Source organism: Falco biarmicus, chromosome 12 (assembly GCF_023638135.1).
Source record: "Falco biarmicus isolate bFalBia1 chromosome 12, bFalBia1.pri, whole genome shotgun sequence".
NCBI lineage: Eukaryota > Metazoa > Chordata > Aves > Falconiformes > Falconidae > Falco > Falco biarmicus.
Window position 1 is genome coordinate 12,157,895 of NC_079299.1, and position 14,707 is coordinate 12,172,601.

The 14,707-nt window shown below is 37.8% G+C and overlaps 1 protein-coding gene across 1 annotated transcript in view; it reads left to right on the forward strand.

Moving 5' to 3' along the window:
• Positions 1 to 14,707, forward strand: part of KCNH1 (potassium voltage-gated channel subfamily H member 1) — a 187,396-nt gene that overhangs the window by 44,066 nt on the left and 128,623 nt on the right. Inside the window, exon 7 of the mRNA XM_056357700.1 lies at positions 10,047 to 10,476. Within this exon, the coding sequence (XP_056213675.1) occupies positions 10,047 to 10,476 (430 nt within the window). The remainder of the gene's footprint in view (positions 1 to 10,046; positions 10,477 to 14,707) is intronic.

Genomic DNA, 14,707 nt, shown 5'->3' on the forward strand with positions numbered 1-14,707 from the left:
CACAGTCGGATTAAGTCAGCTGTGAGGCTGCACTGCTCAAGTTGTGAATAGGCAAACTGGATTGTTATCTGTGTGTCACTTTGATTTTGCTAAAGGGAATTCTCTTGGAGCTATGAGACTGGAGTTAGTAGGTGGTCATGACTGCAGCAGAGATTTTTTTCTTTTTAGGCCTAATGTGAATAAAATCTTAAAAAAATTGCCAGAGATTAAATGATGTCCAGTATCAACAGTGGTGTTAAAATGAGATGACAAACATTAATTGCTATTTTCCTGTTTCGATGTATGGTTTTAAACAGGAGGAAATAGAACCCTAGATTTGTTGCAGTCCCTATAGCGAAGGGGGAATGGGGCAGGTGGAAGCTCATTGGTTTTTCTGCCTGCTGTCATTCGCTGTTAAAAGAAACGTCACTAACGACACTGAGGATGTCATGGAGGAACTAACTTGACAAGTCAATTTGATTTAAAAATACCATAACAACTGTAATGGAGATGAATTGATTTGCAAGGGACACAGGACCTGAAGCTGAAGAAGTAAAACTATGTATATGGGGTGTTGAGGCTTTTTTGGGTCTGGGTAATTATGGGACTGTCCCATCACTTAGCTCTTGGTAGATTAACAATGAAACCATTTTTGTCGTCTTTAAAGTGATCCACCAATATAAGATCACTTATAATACATGAAACCAGAGTTGATAAATATTTTTGACAAGCAGATACTCATTGTAAAAATTTTTGATATTGGATTTTTTTTTTCTATTTTGAAGTAACCTTTTGTTTTGCAATTTACTTCATTATTCCATTATAAGATATAATGGAAAATATTTTCTTGAGACGAAATTGAGTATGACTTCTGTGTTTTTCAGGCAATTTTAGAATTCTTTGTGTTTGTTGCAGCTTGGAACATTATTATATTTTTGATTCACATTTTTTAAATATAATAGAAATTCCAGTTTCCTCTCTGCATGGTTGAGAATATTTTTGTCCACAAAAATAATTTGAATTCATTAACTATTAATCAATAAAACTATTAATAACTACAATTAATACAAGAGGCACTTAAGTATGAATAGCTACATTCTACAGATGGAAGAGGAAAGAAAAAACATTAATGTTTTTGTTCAAGGACATAGAATTAAATATGAGAATGTATGAAGCTTCTGATCTCAAGTGCTGCGCTCAGAGAAACATTACAGTATCTCATATTCAGACATGAACAGAATTCAACAAATGAAGGAACAAATAGCTGTTGAGAAATTTCTATTGTCACCCAAATGAAAGAGAAGTTATAAATGTTTCTCCTGGCTTTTCTGTATGGGAAGCTAATTATACAGTTTATATATGTGTTACTTTCTTGACCTGCCATAGAACTTCAAGAAAGGAAAATATTCCACTGACTGATGAATCAGCTTAATGCTAGGCTTAAACTTTCTATTGTTAAGACAATACATCATGCTGTAGTATAGTTTGAGTAAGAAAAGAAAATACTGATCTAAAATTTACACAGCCCTTAAAACATGTGGTATTAATTTTTTTTTAATTTGAATGATCACAATAACATTTGTCCGCAATCCTTTACAGTAATTAGTATTATTCCTCACTTAAGGAAATACTACTTACTTTGGGGGATAATGTTATCTTTTTTGTGTTCAGACATCAATCAGTAGATGTAATAAAAGACAGGCTTAAAGAAAATTCCACATTTTTTGCCAAGAACAATGCAATTTAAGACTTGGAATTCCAAAAGGCAAGTCGAAGCATATTTTTGCAGTGCCAGCTTGAGCAATTTTATACTGTGGTTTTCAGCCATAATACCATAAGATATAATTTATATTGGAAAAAATTTGACTTATTACATGTGATGCTGTTGTTGTGAAATCTCATGGTAGGAGTGGAATCCAGTCATGTCACCACCTTATAAATCTCTGAAATAGGGAGTTTGTAGTAATTGCTATCTGTATTTGAATGAAACACTATGATCAGTTGTTGGCTGATGCAAATTGAGAACCATATATCACTCTTATTAGTTGAGGTAGAAGAGAAATAAATGCATAGTAAAAGTTCATCAGGAAAGATGTATTCAATATAAATGATCTAGTGTTCACTTAAGTGGATGAATGAGAGAGAAGATACCATATAGGCAAAGAAGATATACAGCTTTGAAAGGACAAAATTTATGATGATAAGAAAAGTCCCAGAAAAAACACAAGGCAGAAGTAATAGAAGTAAATTAAGCTATTTAGTGCTAAGTGAGCATAGTGTAGCTGGAAAGTAAACAGTGAGTTAAGAGAGGAAAAAATTGAATGTGTTTCTGGTCAGATTGTTGGCAACTTTCTGAGGCAGTACTTTTGCAATAGATTAATTTAAACCTTATTAGTGGAATAATCTCTCGTGCTAATACAAATTAGCTGTCTAGGAATTACTGAAGTAGCTACGCTGAAAAGCAACCAGCTTCCCTAGATCTGTTTTACCATTTCCTTGCAATAAGGGGCAGTGGAATAAATTGTCATGTTTATAGTTTTATGGAATAAACAGGGGCCTATAAAAAAAGATTTCAGGTTAGATTAATTTTTCAAACTGGAAAATATACTTTTTAAAGTCTTTTAAACTGTGAACAGCTGTATGATATGAAATCTGTTTGAAACTGTGTAGTTCACCACTCTTATTTGGATACTGTTTTGCATGTGAGTCTATTGATGGATCTGGTAATAAATTAGTATTTTTTCTGTGGCTAATGAAAATTAAAGTGGGCATAACCTACTTTCAATGTAATGCCTATAAAAAAGCAGCTAAGTATCACAGAGTATGATCCAGGCATAGAGGAAGTGTCGGCAAACTGGTTCTTGGACTTGATGGAAGGCGAGAAGGGGATTAGTGAGCCCCCTGCTCTGGGTGACTCCTTACCGCTGCTCCTGGGGGAAGAAACCAGCAACTGGGTTACTGTACCCAGGTGAAGCAGTGGGAGGATGGGAGCGTGGGTCTTGTCTTGGGAGGTGTGGTGGTGGTTTACTTGGTTGGGTGTCCCCTTGTGAGAGACCCCAGAGAAACAGGACAAAGGCAAGGGAGGGGTGTGCTCTGGGCTGTAACCTGCCAGCAGCCCCTGGAGCAAGGCTGGCAGGGTGCTGGTGTGGCTCCTAGGTGGTGCTGGGAGCTTCAGGAGCTCGGCGGCCTTGTCCTGTGGAAGAAGGGGAGTGCAAAAGAGGGGAAATGTGGTCATGGAGGAGAAGGGCAGCTTGTCTGACTTTTGTAAGTGCCGCTGTACTGCAGCATGGCCCCGCGGGGCTGTGCCAGGCAGGAATTGCTCCTTAACAGGCAGGTATATGGAAGGAGTTATTTGGGGAAATGCAAATGGTGTAAAGCAGATCCCTGGGGTAAAGCGAACTGCCAGGATATAAACCAGGTAGGCAAAGAAGTGCATACTGTTCACAGTCTCTTGATTCAATTCAGCGTCTCTCTCTTCTTTGTCTACTTCCAATCAAATAGGTCTTTCTCTAACTTCCCTCCTTAAAAACCCAACCTCCACGCTACTCATGAGCTGCCTCTGAAGAGGCAGGCTGCCTTTTCCTCATAAATTCTCTGTTTTCCAAATTGTGTTGGTGTTGTGTATAGGCACTGCAAAGCTCTTATGCCATTTAACCCATTCAGGGTTAAAATCTCTCCTCGGCTGTAAGCCTGCTTAAGTTGTTTAGTTCATTTAAATTCTGCTTGCTTCCCTGGTCTTCCCCAGGTTCATACACCTTGGTGGCTCAGAGACATCTACGCTGTCTGCTGATGGATGTCCCCTCCCAAAAGAGAATACCAGAGGAGGATGCATTGCTGTGTGTCTGCCCAGCACCTACTCTGTAGGTTCTGCTGTGGCTGTTAGGATGCCAATTAACTCCTCTTCTGCACTGCTAATGTTCAAATTAGTCTTTTTGCTAAGTCACAGATAAGTAAGGGTGTAATTGGGTTTCAAGGATACTTCTTCATAGCTTTGAAAAGCATGACATGATTTATCATACTGTTAATAGTAGTCTACATAAGCTATTCAATCTGTATAAGGCTAAAAGAATTAAAACGCTGAATTACATTTTCAGTGATATTGTATGGTGATAGCCTTTGTCCAAGAAGGAGAGCTAATTGAATGTATTTTATTTCGAAAAGCTGCTGCTAGACCGATACTTACACTGCATGTAAAGGGAAGCATGTTTCAGAGACAGGGATCAGTTACTCTGTTCTTTTTCCCCCATTCAGCATACTTGTATCGATCTGAGGCAGAAAGTCAGATGAGACGGCAAAGGGTATTTATTTGAATAGCTAAATGGTTGCTTTATAGTCTATTTCGTATTAGGGATTAGATTAGAATTGGAAAGATGGAGTGGTATTAGATGCCAGTAACACTAAATCTTATTTGGGTGTTTTGCCTCTTTGAGATAAGTAAAAAGCTTCTGGAACCGATGGCTTCTTTGAATCAGAAGCGTTGGGAAGCAGATTGCTGTCTGTCAGGGGTAAATCTTTTATTTGATACTGTGGAAACTGGGATTTCTTTAGATTACTTCTGTGTTATCTTTATCCTTGTTTTTTCTCTCAAAGTGAAAAAAAAAACCAAAACAGTTTGCTGGATTTGTTGGGTTTCTGATTGGGCATGTGTGTGTGTAAGGCAAGCATGGACGTAGTTTTATAAATGAAAAATCAGCCTTTCCATCTCTTCTCACACCCAATGCTCTTATACATGAATTATTGCTGTTTCTTCCTTGATTCTAACTGAGCTCACAGATGTCTCTAAAATAAGCTTTACGAGTCTAGAAATCTGCTTTCTTCAGTGCTGAAAACCACAGCAGTAACCAGAGGGTTTAGATATTGATTTTGACCTGTGCACATAACGTTATCTCATCTCTTGTTTGCTAAATATAGCAATCTGTAGAAAAGGTCATTTTCTCAGACCTAATTAAGAAAATCAGAGAAGACAAATAATAGAAATGAGAAGTCCTAATAATGACCTGACAGGGCTGCCATGTTATTGCGGGCAGATAGGCAGAGCCAGGCTGCGGCACAGCTGACTTCAGAACCAAATGTCAAGAAAGAAGGCAGTGCTTTCCATGGCTCGCCTCACTTATGGTAGTGATAAATTTGGTTCATTTGCTCCCTTATTTTGGATAAATAATTTATTTTTTTGTTCTGTTTCATTCTCATTCTTTTAATGGTTAGCTTTTAGTCTCTTGCATCTCCCTTTAATTGAGATGAAGCCTGAACTTCAGCAGTTCCATATGAGAGGAGTGCTAGAAAACTTAGATTTGTGCCAGTACTGAATGTTTCTCTTTTTGAAAGTAGTTAGTAAGTAGGAAGTAAATTATAGTTCCTTTGAGCCTAGAAAATATCTTGATACTTGGGGTAAGTGCATTTTCTTTCTGTACAGGTGGGCAGTAAATAATAGCCTAAAAAGTGAGTCTACTACTGAAGTGCTAGTGCTGCTACAGCTGTAGGAGGTGGGATGAAAGTTGCATTTTAGTTCTTTTCTAAAGTTGTTCATCCTACATCTTGCTTGGAAAGGAATTATTTTTCCCCCTTTTTTTTTTTTTTGCCGGTAGTTAATTTTTATTGCTGTTCTTTAAACAATTTGTGTTTTGTTTTTTCTAGGTATAATTTTATTATTCGATCAATTGAGCTGATTTTAATTCTTCATGGCAAATAAGCAGCAGCAACTGTTTTTTATTTGTACAGCATCTAGCACTGTAGTGTCCACTGTTAGCGTTCTTGGGGACCATAATGACACAAATAACTAATAATTACTCTGCTTACAGCCCTTATGTTTTCAAAACGCTTCACAAAGTACATCATCACAGTGTCTCTTCTCCATCTCTTTTATATGGATATGGAAGTAATGGCACAAATCTTATGTTGTCTGATGCAAGGCTAGAGCCAAAACATGGATATCCTGGATCTTGTATTTGGAAGGAAGAGTACTTATATGGCTAGGATACCAGTGTGAGGCAAGGGGTGCAGTGACAGTAGATCAGGTCATGCAGAAAACAAGGAGATACAAAAGAAAATCTGTATAAATGTGCACAGTATCTAGTGAGTAGGTCTAATGGCAATGTATGCATGAAAATTTACTTTTGGCAGTATTTCATGGACAAACTTACAAAGCATTTTTTTGAATGTAAAATGTGGGCCCTGCTTTCCTCTGTGACTGAGGTTGGTCTGTTTTTCTGTTGTGTTTGAGGTGCAGTTCTACTTTGCAAAGATTGTGTAGGAGGAGAGGAAGGGGGAGTTGTTGCATTTATTATTAAAGGGCTTTTGACATTCAGGTTTGCTCAATCAGCAAATACAGAATTATTTCTTCTGGGGCTCAGTGCTTGGATCTTGCCCTTTGGTTTGGAGGGGACTTGCTACAGATTCTTCCATTTTTATGCATCAGCCATCACTGGCAACCTATTAAATCACCTGCCAACCTATTAAGTATTTATCAACAACTACATGCAGGTATCAGCAGTAGACTTTAGTTTGTGTCATTCAGTTACTTCAAACAATTTGAAATATAGGTTTGAAATCTAGCATTTTCTGCCATATTTCATGAAGTGCTGCATATTTAAGTAAGTGCTGCATGCAAGCTCTTTCTGTAACAAAATATAGTAAAAAAGGACTATTTGTCTACCCTGGCCATATAACAGATTTCTTAGCTTCTAAATATCCCCCGAGGAAGGTTTCTGTTGGATAGAGTAGTAATAGTTGGAACTGTGTCTGAGTAAATCAGGCACAGGTAGAACTGAGTGATAGATTACTTAGTCCTGCCCTTACCCTGACTGCACAGAGACGTTCCTTAGGGTGATCCTTTAGAGCAGAATATCTGGGAATGCATGTCTGGGACCCACAGGGCAGTTTCCAGCTCTTTATGAACTGAGGTGCATCTGTCTCCTTTGGGCAGAAGGAGCTCTGTCTCTTACTCTGCCTCTCAAAGGTTATAGGAGTAGCAGAGCTAAGAGGGTGGGACACACGTCGAGGGGAGTAAATTGAGTTCTGGCTCTTTTTCGTGACATCATGGAGCCATCTGTATGATAAATGCATAAAAATAATCTGCACTGATAAGAGCATTAAAATGGACAGTAATCTAAAAGTACTTCTATTTTGGAAAGTGGTAATCTAAAAATGTCAATTTTGAATCCAGCAGATCTATTCCTGTGAGTATTAAAATAGTATTTGCTAAACCTAGTGAAAAAAGTACTGTTTTAAAGTATTGGAGAATAATCTGAATTTTTTCTACTGTATCATCTATTGAAACAATCTATTAAGTTTCCATTGTTTATACCATTTGAAATTCTGTCATTTTTAAGAGAGATGTATGAATAATTATTTTCCTTGGGCATTTCTTCTTCTTGATATTGATCTATTTAGAATAGAAAAATCCTTTCCTCTGAGGAAATAAAATAGAAAGTACTGTTAATGCTGAAATATATATATATATATATATTTTTATCTTTTTCTGAACTTTTAGAATCTTATTGGTGATGCAGTCAGATGAAATATTGTGACTAATTTAAATATTAAATGCATACTTTCTATGCAACCAAATGAGGTATTTATTTTCTGTAAATAAACAAGTTATTTTTGTACAGAAAACCTCATTCTCTCTACATCTGGTCAGAACTTGGTAGAAGCACTTTCTCCTACATCATGCAGTTCTGTCATATTTTAAATGTTTTTGCAAAATAAACTTTTTGTGAATTTCACAAGGGAAATTGGGATAAGAGTACTCTGAAAGCAAAATAGTTTACTTAAAATGTTTTAAATCTAATTTCAAATATTTTATTTTGTATTCCCATTTTTCATATCCAATTTCTTAAACTCCTCTTCTGTGATTCCCTCCAACCCCCCAAGTATTTCTAATCCTTGGGGTTTTTTAGGTTTTTTTTCAAGACTTAACCAAATTTCAAACTTTTGAGTCTTTCTTGAATCATTGTTTTTGTCTTTGGTAGGACTGTCACTGACAAACAGCATTTATTTTTCTTAAATCCCAGTGATGAATTTTAATTTCAAGAACAAGTTTTGCACCGGTATTTTTGAGCAAAAATAAAACTGTATTTTAGAATGTTGGAATGGAAAAATTTCCTTCCCTTGCCTGAAACTTGTAAGCACTGCGTGATAAAAAAGTTTGGCTTTGAGACTGAAGCTAAAAGCAGGCTATTGCTGGAGACCTTTCAAAATGTAAAACATTGTTATTTTGCAGCTGAAGTTTGTAAAGAGGAAAAAGGAGAAATGGGCATTGGTCTTGAGGAAAAAGGCCAGAAGGCTGTGGTGTAACATCAGGATGTCAATACTTAGAACGTAGGGATTGTATGTGCTCGTCAGTCAGGGACTTGCATATCCAGTTCTAAAACATTGTTATCATGTTACAGTTTTTTGTGTTTTCTGCTTTCTTTTTCCTCTCCATACTGAGTATTCGAAGTACATGCTTTCCCTCCCCTGGAAACGAAGGCATCATGCCTTCTGTGTCCAGTCTCTGAATTGGCATTGAGGCTTTCCTCCATTGTTTACAAAACAAAGCTGGGTATGGAATGAATGGGAAAAGGAAATTAAGTTTTGCTTTGTGAAGGGATCTTTGCATCAGTAACTTGAAAAGTTTGCATAGATAATAATGAAAATAATAGATCACTTGGTCTGTTCTAGAGCTCTGCAAATACCTAATTTAAAGGAAGACTGCTTTTCTCTTTTTGTTCTTCCTTTTTACTCCCCCTCCCCCTGGTTGTGTTAGATCTTGTCCAAATACTTAATACAAATTGATAGTGTGTTCCCAGGTAACAAATTACATCTATCTCTGAAAATGAGTCACTGTAATCATGACAAATTCATGAAATAAAGGGGAAATACATTGCTGCAGTCCTGGGGAGCATGAGTCAATATGCTTTATGTAATTATTTAATAAACCATCTCTTCTAGTGCATTGAACCAGCCTAAGATACTGAAGCAGTTTTATTTATACAGGAATAAACAAACTTCCAGTAAAAGCTGGTCACCAGAAGTATGCAATTATGCATTTCCAGAAATACTCATTAAACCAGTCTGCTTAAATTTTAATCAGACTTCTATGTATGAAACAGTCTTCATAAGAGGGAGTAGAAAAAAAAAAAAAGTGTTTTTATCAAAGGTTATTTGGATCTTCTCATGCCTCAAATGACTTTGAATTTTTTTATTTAACTTCTTGTGCATGGAAATGCCAATCTGTCTAAAAGTTAACAATGCAAAATTCTGCATTCTTTTTGACTGGAGCCATATTATATCAGCACAGTACTACATTGATAACAAATCTATCATTAAAAGAATATGGTTGGGGATTACAGAGTGAGATACTTGAAATAGAAGCTTTGTGTAGTCTATGTGAGAAATGTCACAGGACTGATTATCAGTGTGTGAATTCTTATATAAAAGTAAAGTCATAGGACATGAGCTGTTATACTGAAAAATTACAAATCGCCAGGTACTTTCATACTGCAGTATTTTTTGGCCTTCATTTATCTTTCTGGTAAGTCCCTAAATACTGCAAACTGTGTTATAAATGAGACATGGGAGGACTTGTGTTGCCCAGGATCATAAGAAGTCAGGAACAGCCATAAGAGATTCATGACTCCAGATGCTGGAGTGAATTCAATAAGTGTCTGGTTGTGTTCTTCTCAGCATTAGATTTGTACAGTTTAATGGTCAGTGACTTCCACATTTATTTTCAGTAAGCGTAAAGTAGCATCAGGATGCTCAGGGATGGTCTACTTGCGCACCTGGACATGCAATAAATACCCTGTCATTTGAAGTCTGAACAAAGGTATTTGTAGACCCATTCAAATAATCTGAAAGGGGAGTTTGGAGAGCAACCCACAGAATGTTAGCAGATCAAGACAGAAGTGCATATACCCATCCCTGAAAAGGGTCACTAACCTTTTCATGTTTCACAATCTCTCATTTCTGGTGTTATCTGATGACTCTCTATTTGTTACGGATCAGCTATGCCTTTGGAAACCGCAGTTGGGAATATTGTTGCTTTAAAATTAAGTCCTAATGGTCACTGTGCTTTATCCTTCTAGGGCATCAGTAGCCTCTTCAGTTCACTTAAAGTGGTCAGGCTACTTCGGCTGGGTCGTGTAGCTCGGAAGTTGGACCACTACATCGAATACGGAGCAGCAGTCTTGGTTCTGCTGGTGTGTGTGTTCGGTCTTGCAGCACACTGGTTGGCCTGCATTTGGTACAGCATAGGAGACTATGAAGTTATCGATGAGGATACAAACACGATCCGAACTGAGAGCTGGCTCTATCAGCTGGGGATGTCCATAGGAACACCTTACCGCTTTAATGCATCGGGCTTTGGAAAATGGGAAGGCGGACCAAGCAAAGATTCAGTGTACATCTCCTCATTGTATTTTACGATGACCAGCCTCACCAGTGTTGGCTTTGGGAACATTGCTCCGACTACAGATGGGGAGAAGATCTTTGCTGTTGCTATGATGATGATTGGCTGTAAGTATTAGAGATTCTTTCCCTCTCACACACACAATACCAAACAGCCATGTGTCATGGATACTGATATCATAAGGCCATCTGGAATTGTGTCAAATATTATTATGCAGCTTAAAATGTTTGTGGTGGCAGTATAGGTATTACATACTTTTTTACTGGTTGGTTTTAAAATCAGAAGTGGGATTATTGCTGCAACTAGCAAAAATTCAGTTAGTTTGGGAGAAGTATTCTCTCAGTATCCTTTCAATATTGTCTTGTGAGTAAACCATAAAATGTGTGAGGCCTGAAGTACTAAAAATGCACCACAGTGGGCACGGACAACATCTGTGCCTCCACTTGGTATGTGGCAGAATCTTCGTATGTCTGAGAGCTGTGTACGTTAGACAAGTGGGTCGGTGAGTGGGTGGAGGTCCAGGAGCATCTTAGAAGGGAGAGCGAACAATAGCTTTCTAGAGGCCTAAACTCTGCTGTGAGCTGAGCATGCAGTCAGATCCTAAAGCAACCGGGATGATACTGGCCTTGGGCACCTCTGGCTCACATTTCCTTGTCACAAGGGATTATTCATACTGCCAAGCTGTCCAGCTTTTGGCCATGTTGTCATTTCAATGCAGGATATGCACTCAAAGTGCCTTGAGAGCTACTTGGAGTTAAGAACCATATGGTGGCCACTGTTAAACTAGGTCATGTTTTTCTAGATAAGGGTGGAATTCAAACCAAAATAAGGAAAAAAAATATATTCTACTTTGTATGTGGAAGAGCCTATCTTTATTTGGAGAAAGAAAGGAGCTTCTGTGCAGTAGTATTCCATCTAGAGGAGAAAAAAGTCAATCTTTACTAAGCAGAAAATTAAAAAAATATAATGAAACTCAATTAGCAGCACAGTCCCTGTTATGACAGAAATGTGAAGCTTTGATTCTGATGTGTCATTTTACAGCAGCACTGAAATTATGTACTGAGATTACATGTACAGTGTTAAGCAGGCTGAAGGTCAGTGACAAGTATAAAGACAAGCATTGTTGATCATGTAGGCATTGAGATATTTTAGCTATAAAAAATGTTAATTTTGTTCTTCTAGCTTTTTCCACTGCTAGGATTAGGATGAGTCCCATCATCCTAATAAAACACCCATGCAGCAGAAGGGAAATTTATATAAAACTTGGAGAAAATGAAGTGGTTTCCTCATAAGAAGGTGCATTAGGCAAAGTAGCAGTGTAGTACAAAACAGGCTTCCAAATGTGTTTTCTGATGAAGGTACCTGTTTAATTGGAAATATCCTGAGCTTAGGGTTATTGTTCATCGTGTTTTGCTCATGATACTAGCTAGACAAGAATAGCTAGTTTTATTCAGCATTAAAATTTAGCACTATGAATACTGGATGAACATAACCTTCATAAAATCAGGAATGTACATGGGGAATATTTTGGAGTTGCTCCAAACTCTTCATATGAAAATATGGTGGAAAGAAACTGAATTTATGCAAGATTAATGTTGATAGGTATCTGCTCTGAATTCTAAAATGAACTTTAATTTCAGTAAGCTGTGAAAAATAGTGTTCTGGCTATTTTACATCTCATGAATGCAGTCACATTTGAGGGACACAACTTTGTATTTGGACTTTTGGAACCTTACGTTTCTAACCCCGTAACTGTCTGTGTACCTGTGCACGTTTATCCTATGAACAACTGCCTGGAAGCCATTAGGACTATTCACAATACATGTGTGCAGGAATGGCAACTAAATAATCCAGTATTTGAGTTTACTTCTCTGGATTTTGTAGGGTCTTGATTGCTTTTAGCATGCTGATATTTTGAGGTGTGGTCATTCCCCAGGATGGGAGGAACAAACCTAATTATTTTGTTTGCAGTTATTGAGAGCTTAATTGTTGATATACATTCTTTTTATGTTGAAATAACACTATTTTGCCTGTAGAATTAAGCTCTCAAACATTGAGCTGAGCTTTGAACTAGGGCTATTTTATAAGCATTTTGTCTGATCTGTTGGGAACATGAAAGGTACATAGCAAATGTATCAGGGATGGATGTGGGGGAGCAAAAAGAAGTTTCCAGGCTAAAGCTTTTGTACATCACTCAGAAAAATACCCCTTTGTCCCTGGCCAAGTAACATGTTTGTTATGGGTTGAGCTACTCACTCATAACACAGTTGGTGGCTATGTGTTCCTGTTGTGGTCCTCATTTTGCAGACGTCAGATCACAGAGATGTGCGTGTGGGCTGGTTAGGGGCTGTGGATGTCCAAAGCCTCAGAAATAAGCAATTTGAAATCAATTCTGCTAATGTGTTACTGCCCACTAATAAAAGGAAAGGGTATATGTTTTCTCATTCATACTTGCTGTTAACACTGTATTTGTTTTAACACCTAGCTAATGATGCATTCTCAAAAGCTACTACTGTCTTTCAGTAGCACAGAAAATGCTGTTTTCTTTCCATGAAGGATGCAGAGAGAGCTTAATTGTTTGTTTATCTAAAACTTCAATTGAAGGTAGCTGGGATTTGCTGAGTCCAACCTCAAACATACTGCTTTGTTAACTTCCTCCCTGCTAGAAGGTGTCTTCAAGAATTGTGTGAATTTATCTTGGTTTTGAAGTGGCTAGGTATAGTCTGTGCATAAATATGTACCTGTGTATTTAAATAGTCCAGGGAAATAAGTAATTTTACAACCTTTTCTGTATGAAATGGAAACAACATGGTCACTTGTTCTTTGAGGATGTTACTGTTTTTGTTTAGTTGAGTAAGACAGTATGTTAACAAGATTGGTTTTGAGACTCCAAAACTGTCACTATAGTATCATTAAAAATAAAAAGAGTATTTAGGGACAAATGTATAACAGCCAGCATTAATATTTCAAAGTGATTCCAGCAAAATTTTACTTTAAATAGGCTGGAAATTTTAAATTTTTCTCCCCTTGGGCCAATTAACCTCCTGTGAATAAATAGTAAAACTTCCATTAGCCTGATGGGGACGGATTTAGATGAGCGGAAGGAAAATTATAACATTTCTTTCTCTTTGTGCATTTTATCCTCTGGTCTTTTTGAATAGTGCTAAGTGCCGTGTAAAAACCCAAGTGCTTGTTGAACAATACTGTGGCCTGCTAAGCTTACCGTCACAGTTTTATTAACAAGATCACCTTTGAAATTTTGATCTTCTCTTTATTTGTAAAAGAAACTGAATTTTCTTGAATTGCAGATATTGGTCAACGTGTAGGAAAATGTCTGCGACCCCCACCTCCCTTGCAGGGGCTGTGCATGTAGCTACAGCTACCCTACAGGCGGTTAGGGCGCAGGTACCGCTCCAGCGCACGGCGAGCGCGTGCCTCCCACTGGTGGCTGGCCGAAAAACTACAGCACTGTGGTGCTGGCTCCTTCTTGGATCCAGTTTACAGTTGCCTTTGCACCTTCCCTCTGATTTTTTGGTGTCAGTGGTCTTGACTTCAGTTTGCTCCGTGAACTATGCCACCATGGTTTGGTAGCGGCGTCCAAGTACGGCTTCCCTGGAGCGCGGATGTTGGCTTCTAGTGGAGGGAAAGGAAGAATTTGCTTTTACAAATGTGAACTCTTCCTACTCAGTGAACTTAGAATAAATATACTTTATATGTACATACATATGTACATAGCGTATGTATATACATACAGAGAGGGTGCACATGTATTATGATGCTTAAAAGAAGAAAAAAGAGACCATATGTTTTTTTCCTCCATGCTTGATACTCTAGAAATATTTTTAATAGAATGGATTTGATTGTGCAGAGTTCTTGTGCCTCTGGGGAAGGCTGAACATGGTGTGTGCTACCCTGAGGAGCATTGCCAGGTGGCGCAGTTTTGCAAGGCTTTCTGGTCCTTGTTTCTGGCAAACTTAGTTTTTAGTTTTGTTTTCCTTTAGCTGCTTTGCTGGCTCAAGATCTTGAATAGTTTCTGGGAAGGAAAGTCATGAATGGCAGCGATACTTTTTTTCTTTGATCTTGGAGTGTTGTCTGTTAAGCCTCTCTGTTTCAGGAGAGGTATTACTGTGTAAACAAGTGATTTTAAGACATGTATTGTGTCTTCTTCACTGGTAAACTTACTGAAAGGTTTGTGGTACAATCAGCACAGGACTATGGTGACATCCAAACAGGACGTTTGTATCAGAAGGGCTCAGAATATTACAGGCATTTGAAACATAACTAGCGTCCTTCCATGTGTGTTTAGTATGCTTATACACAGAGAGGTGGAATTAATAC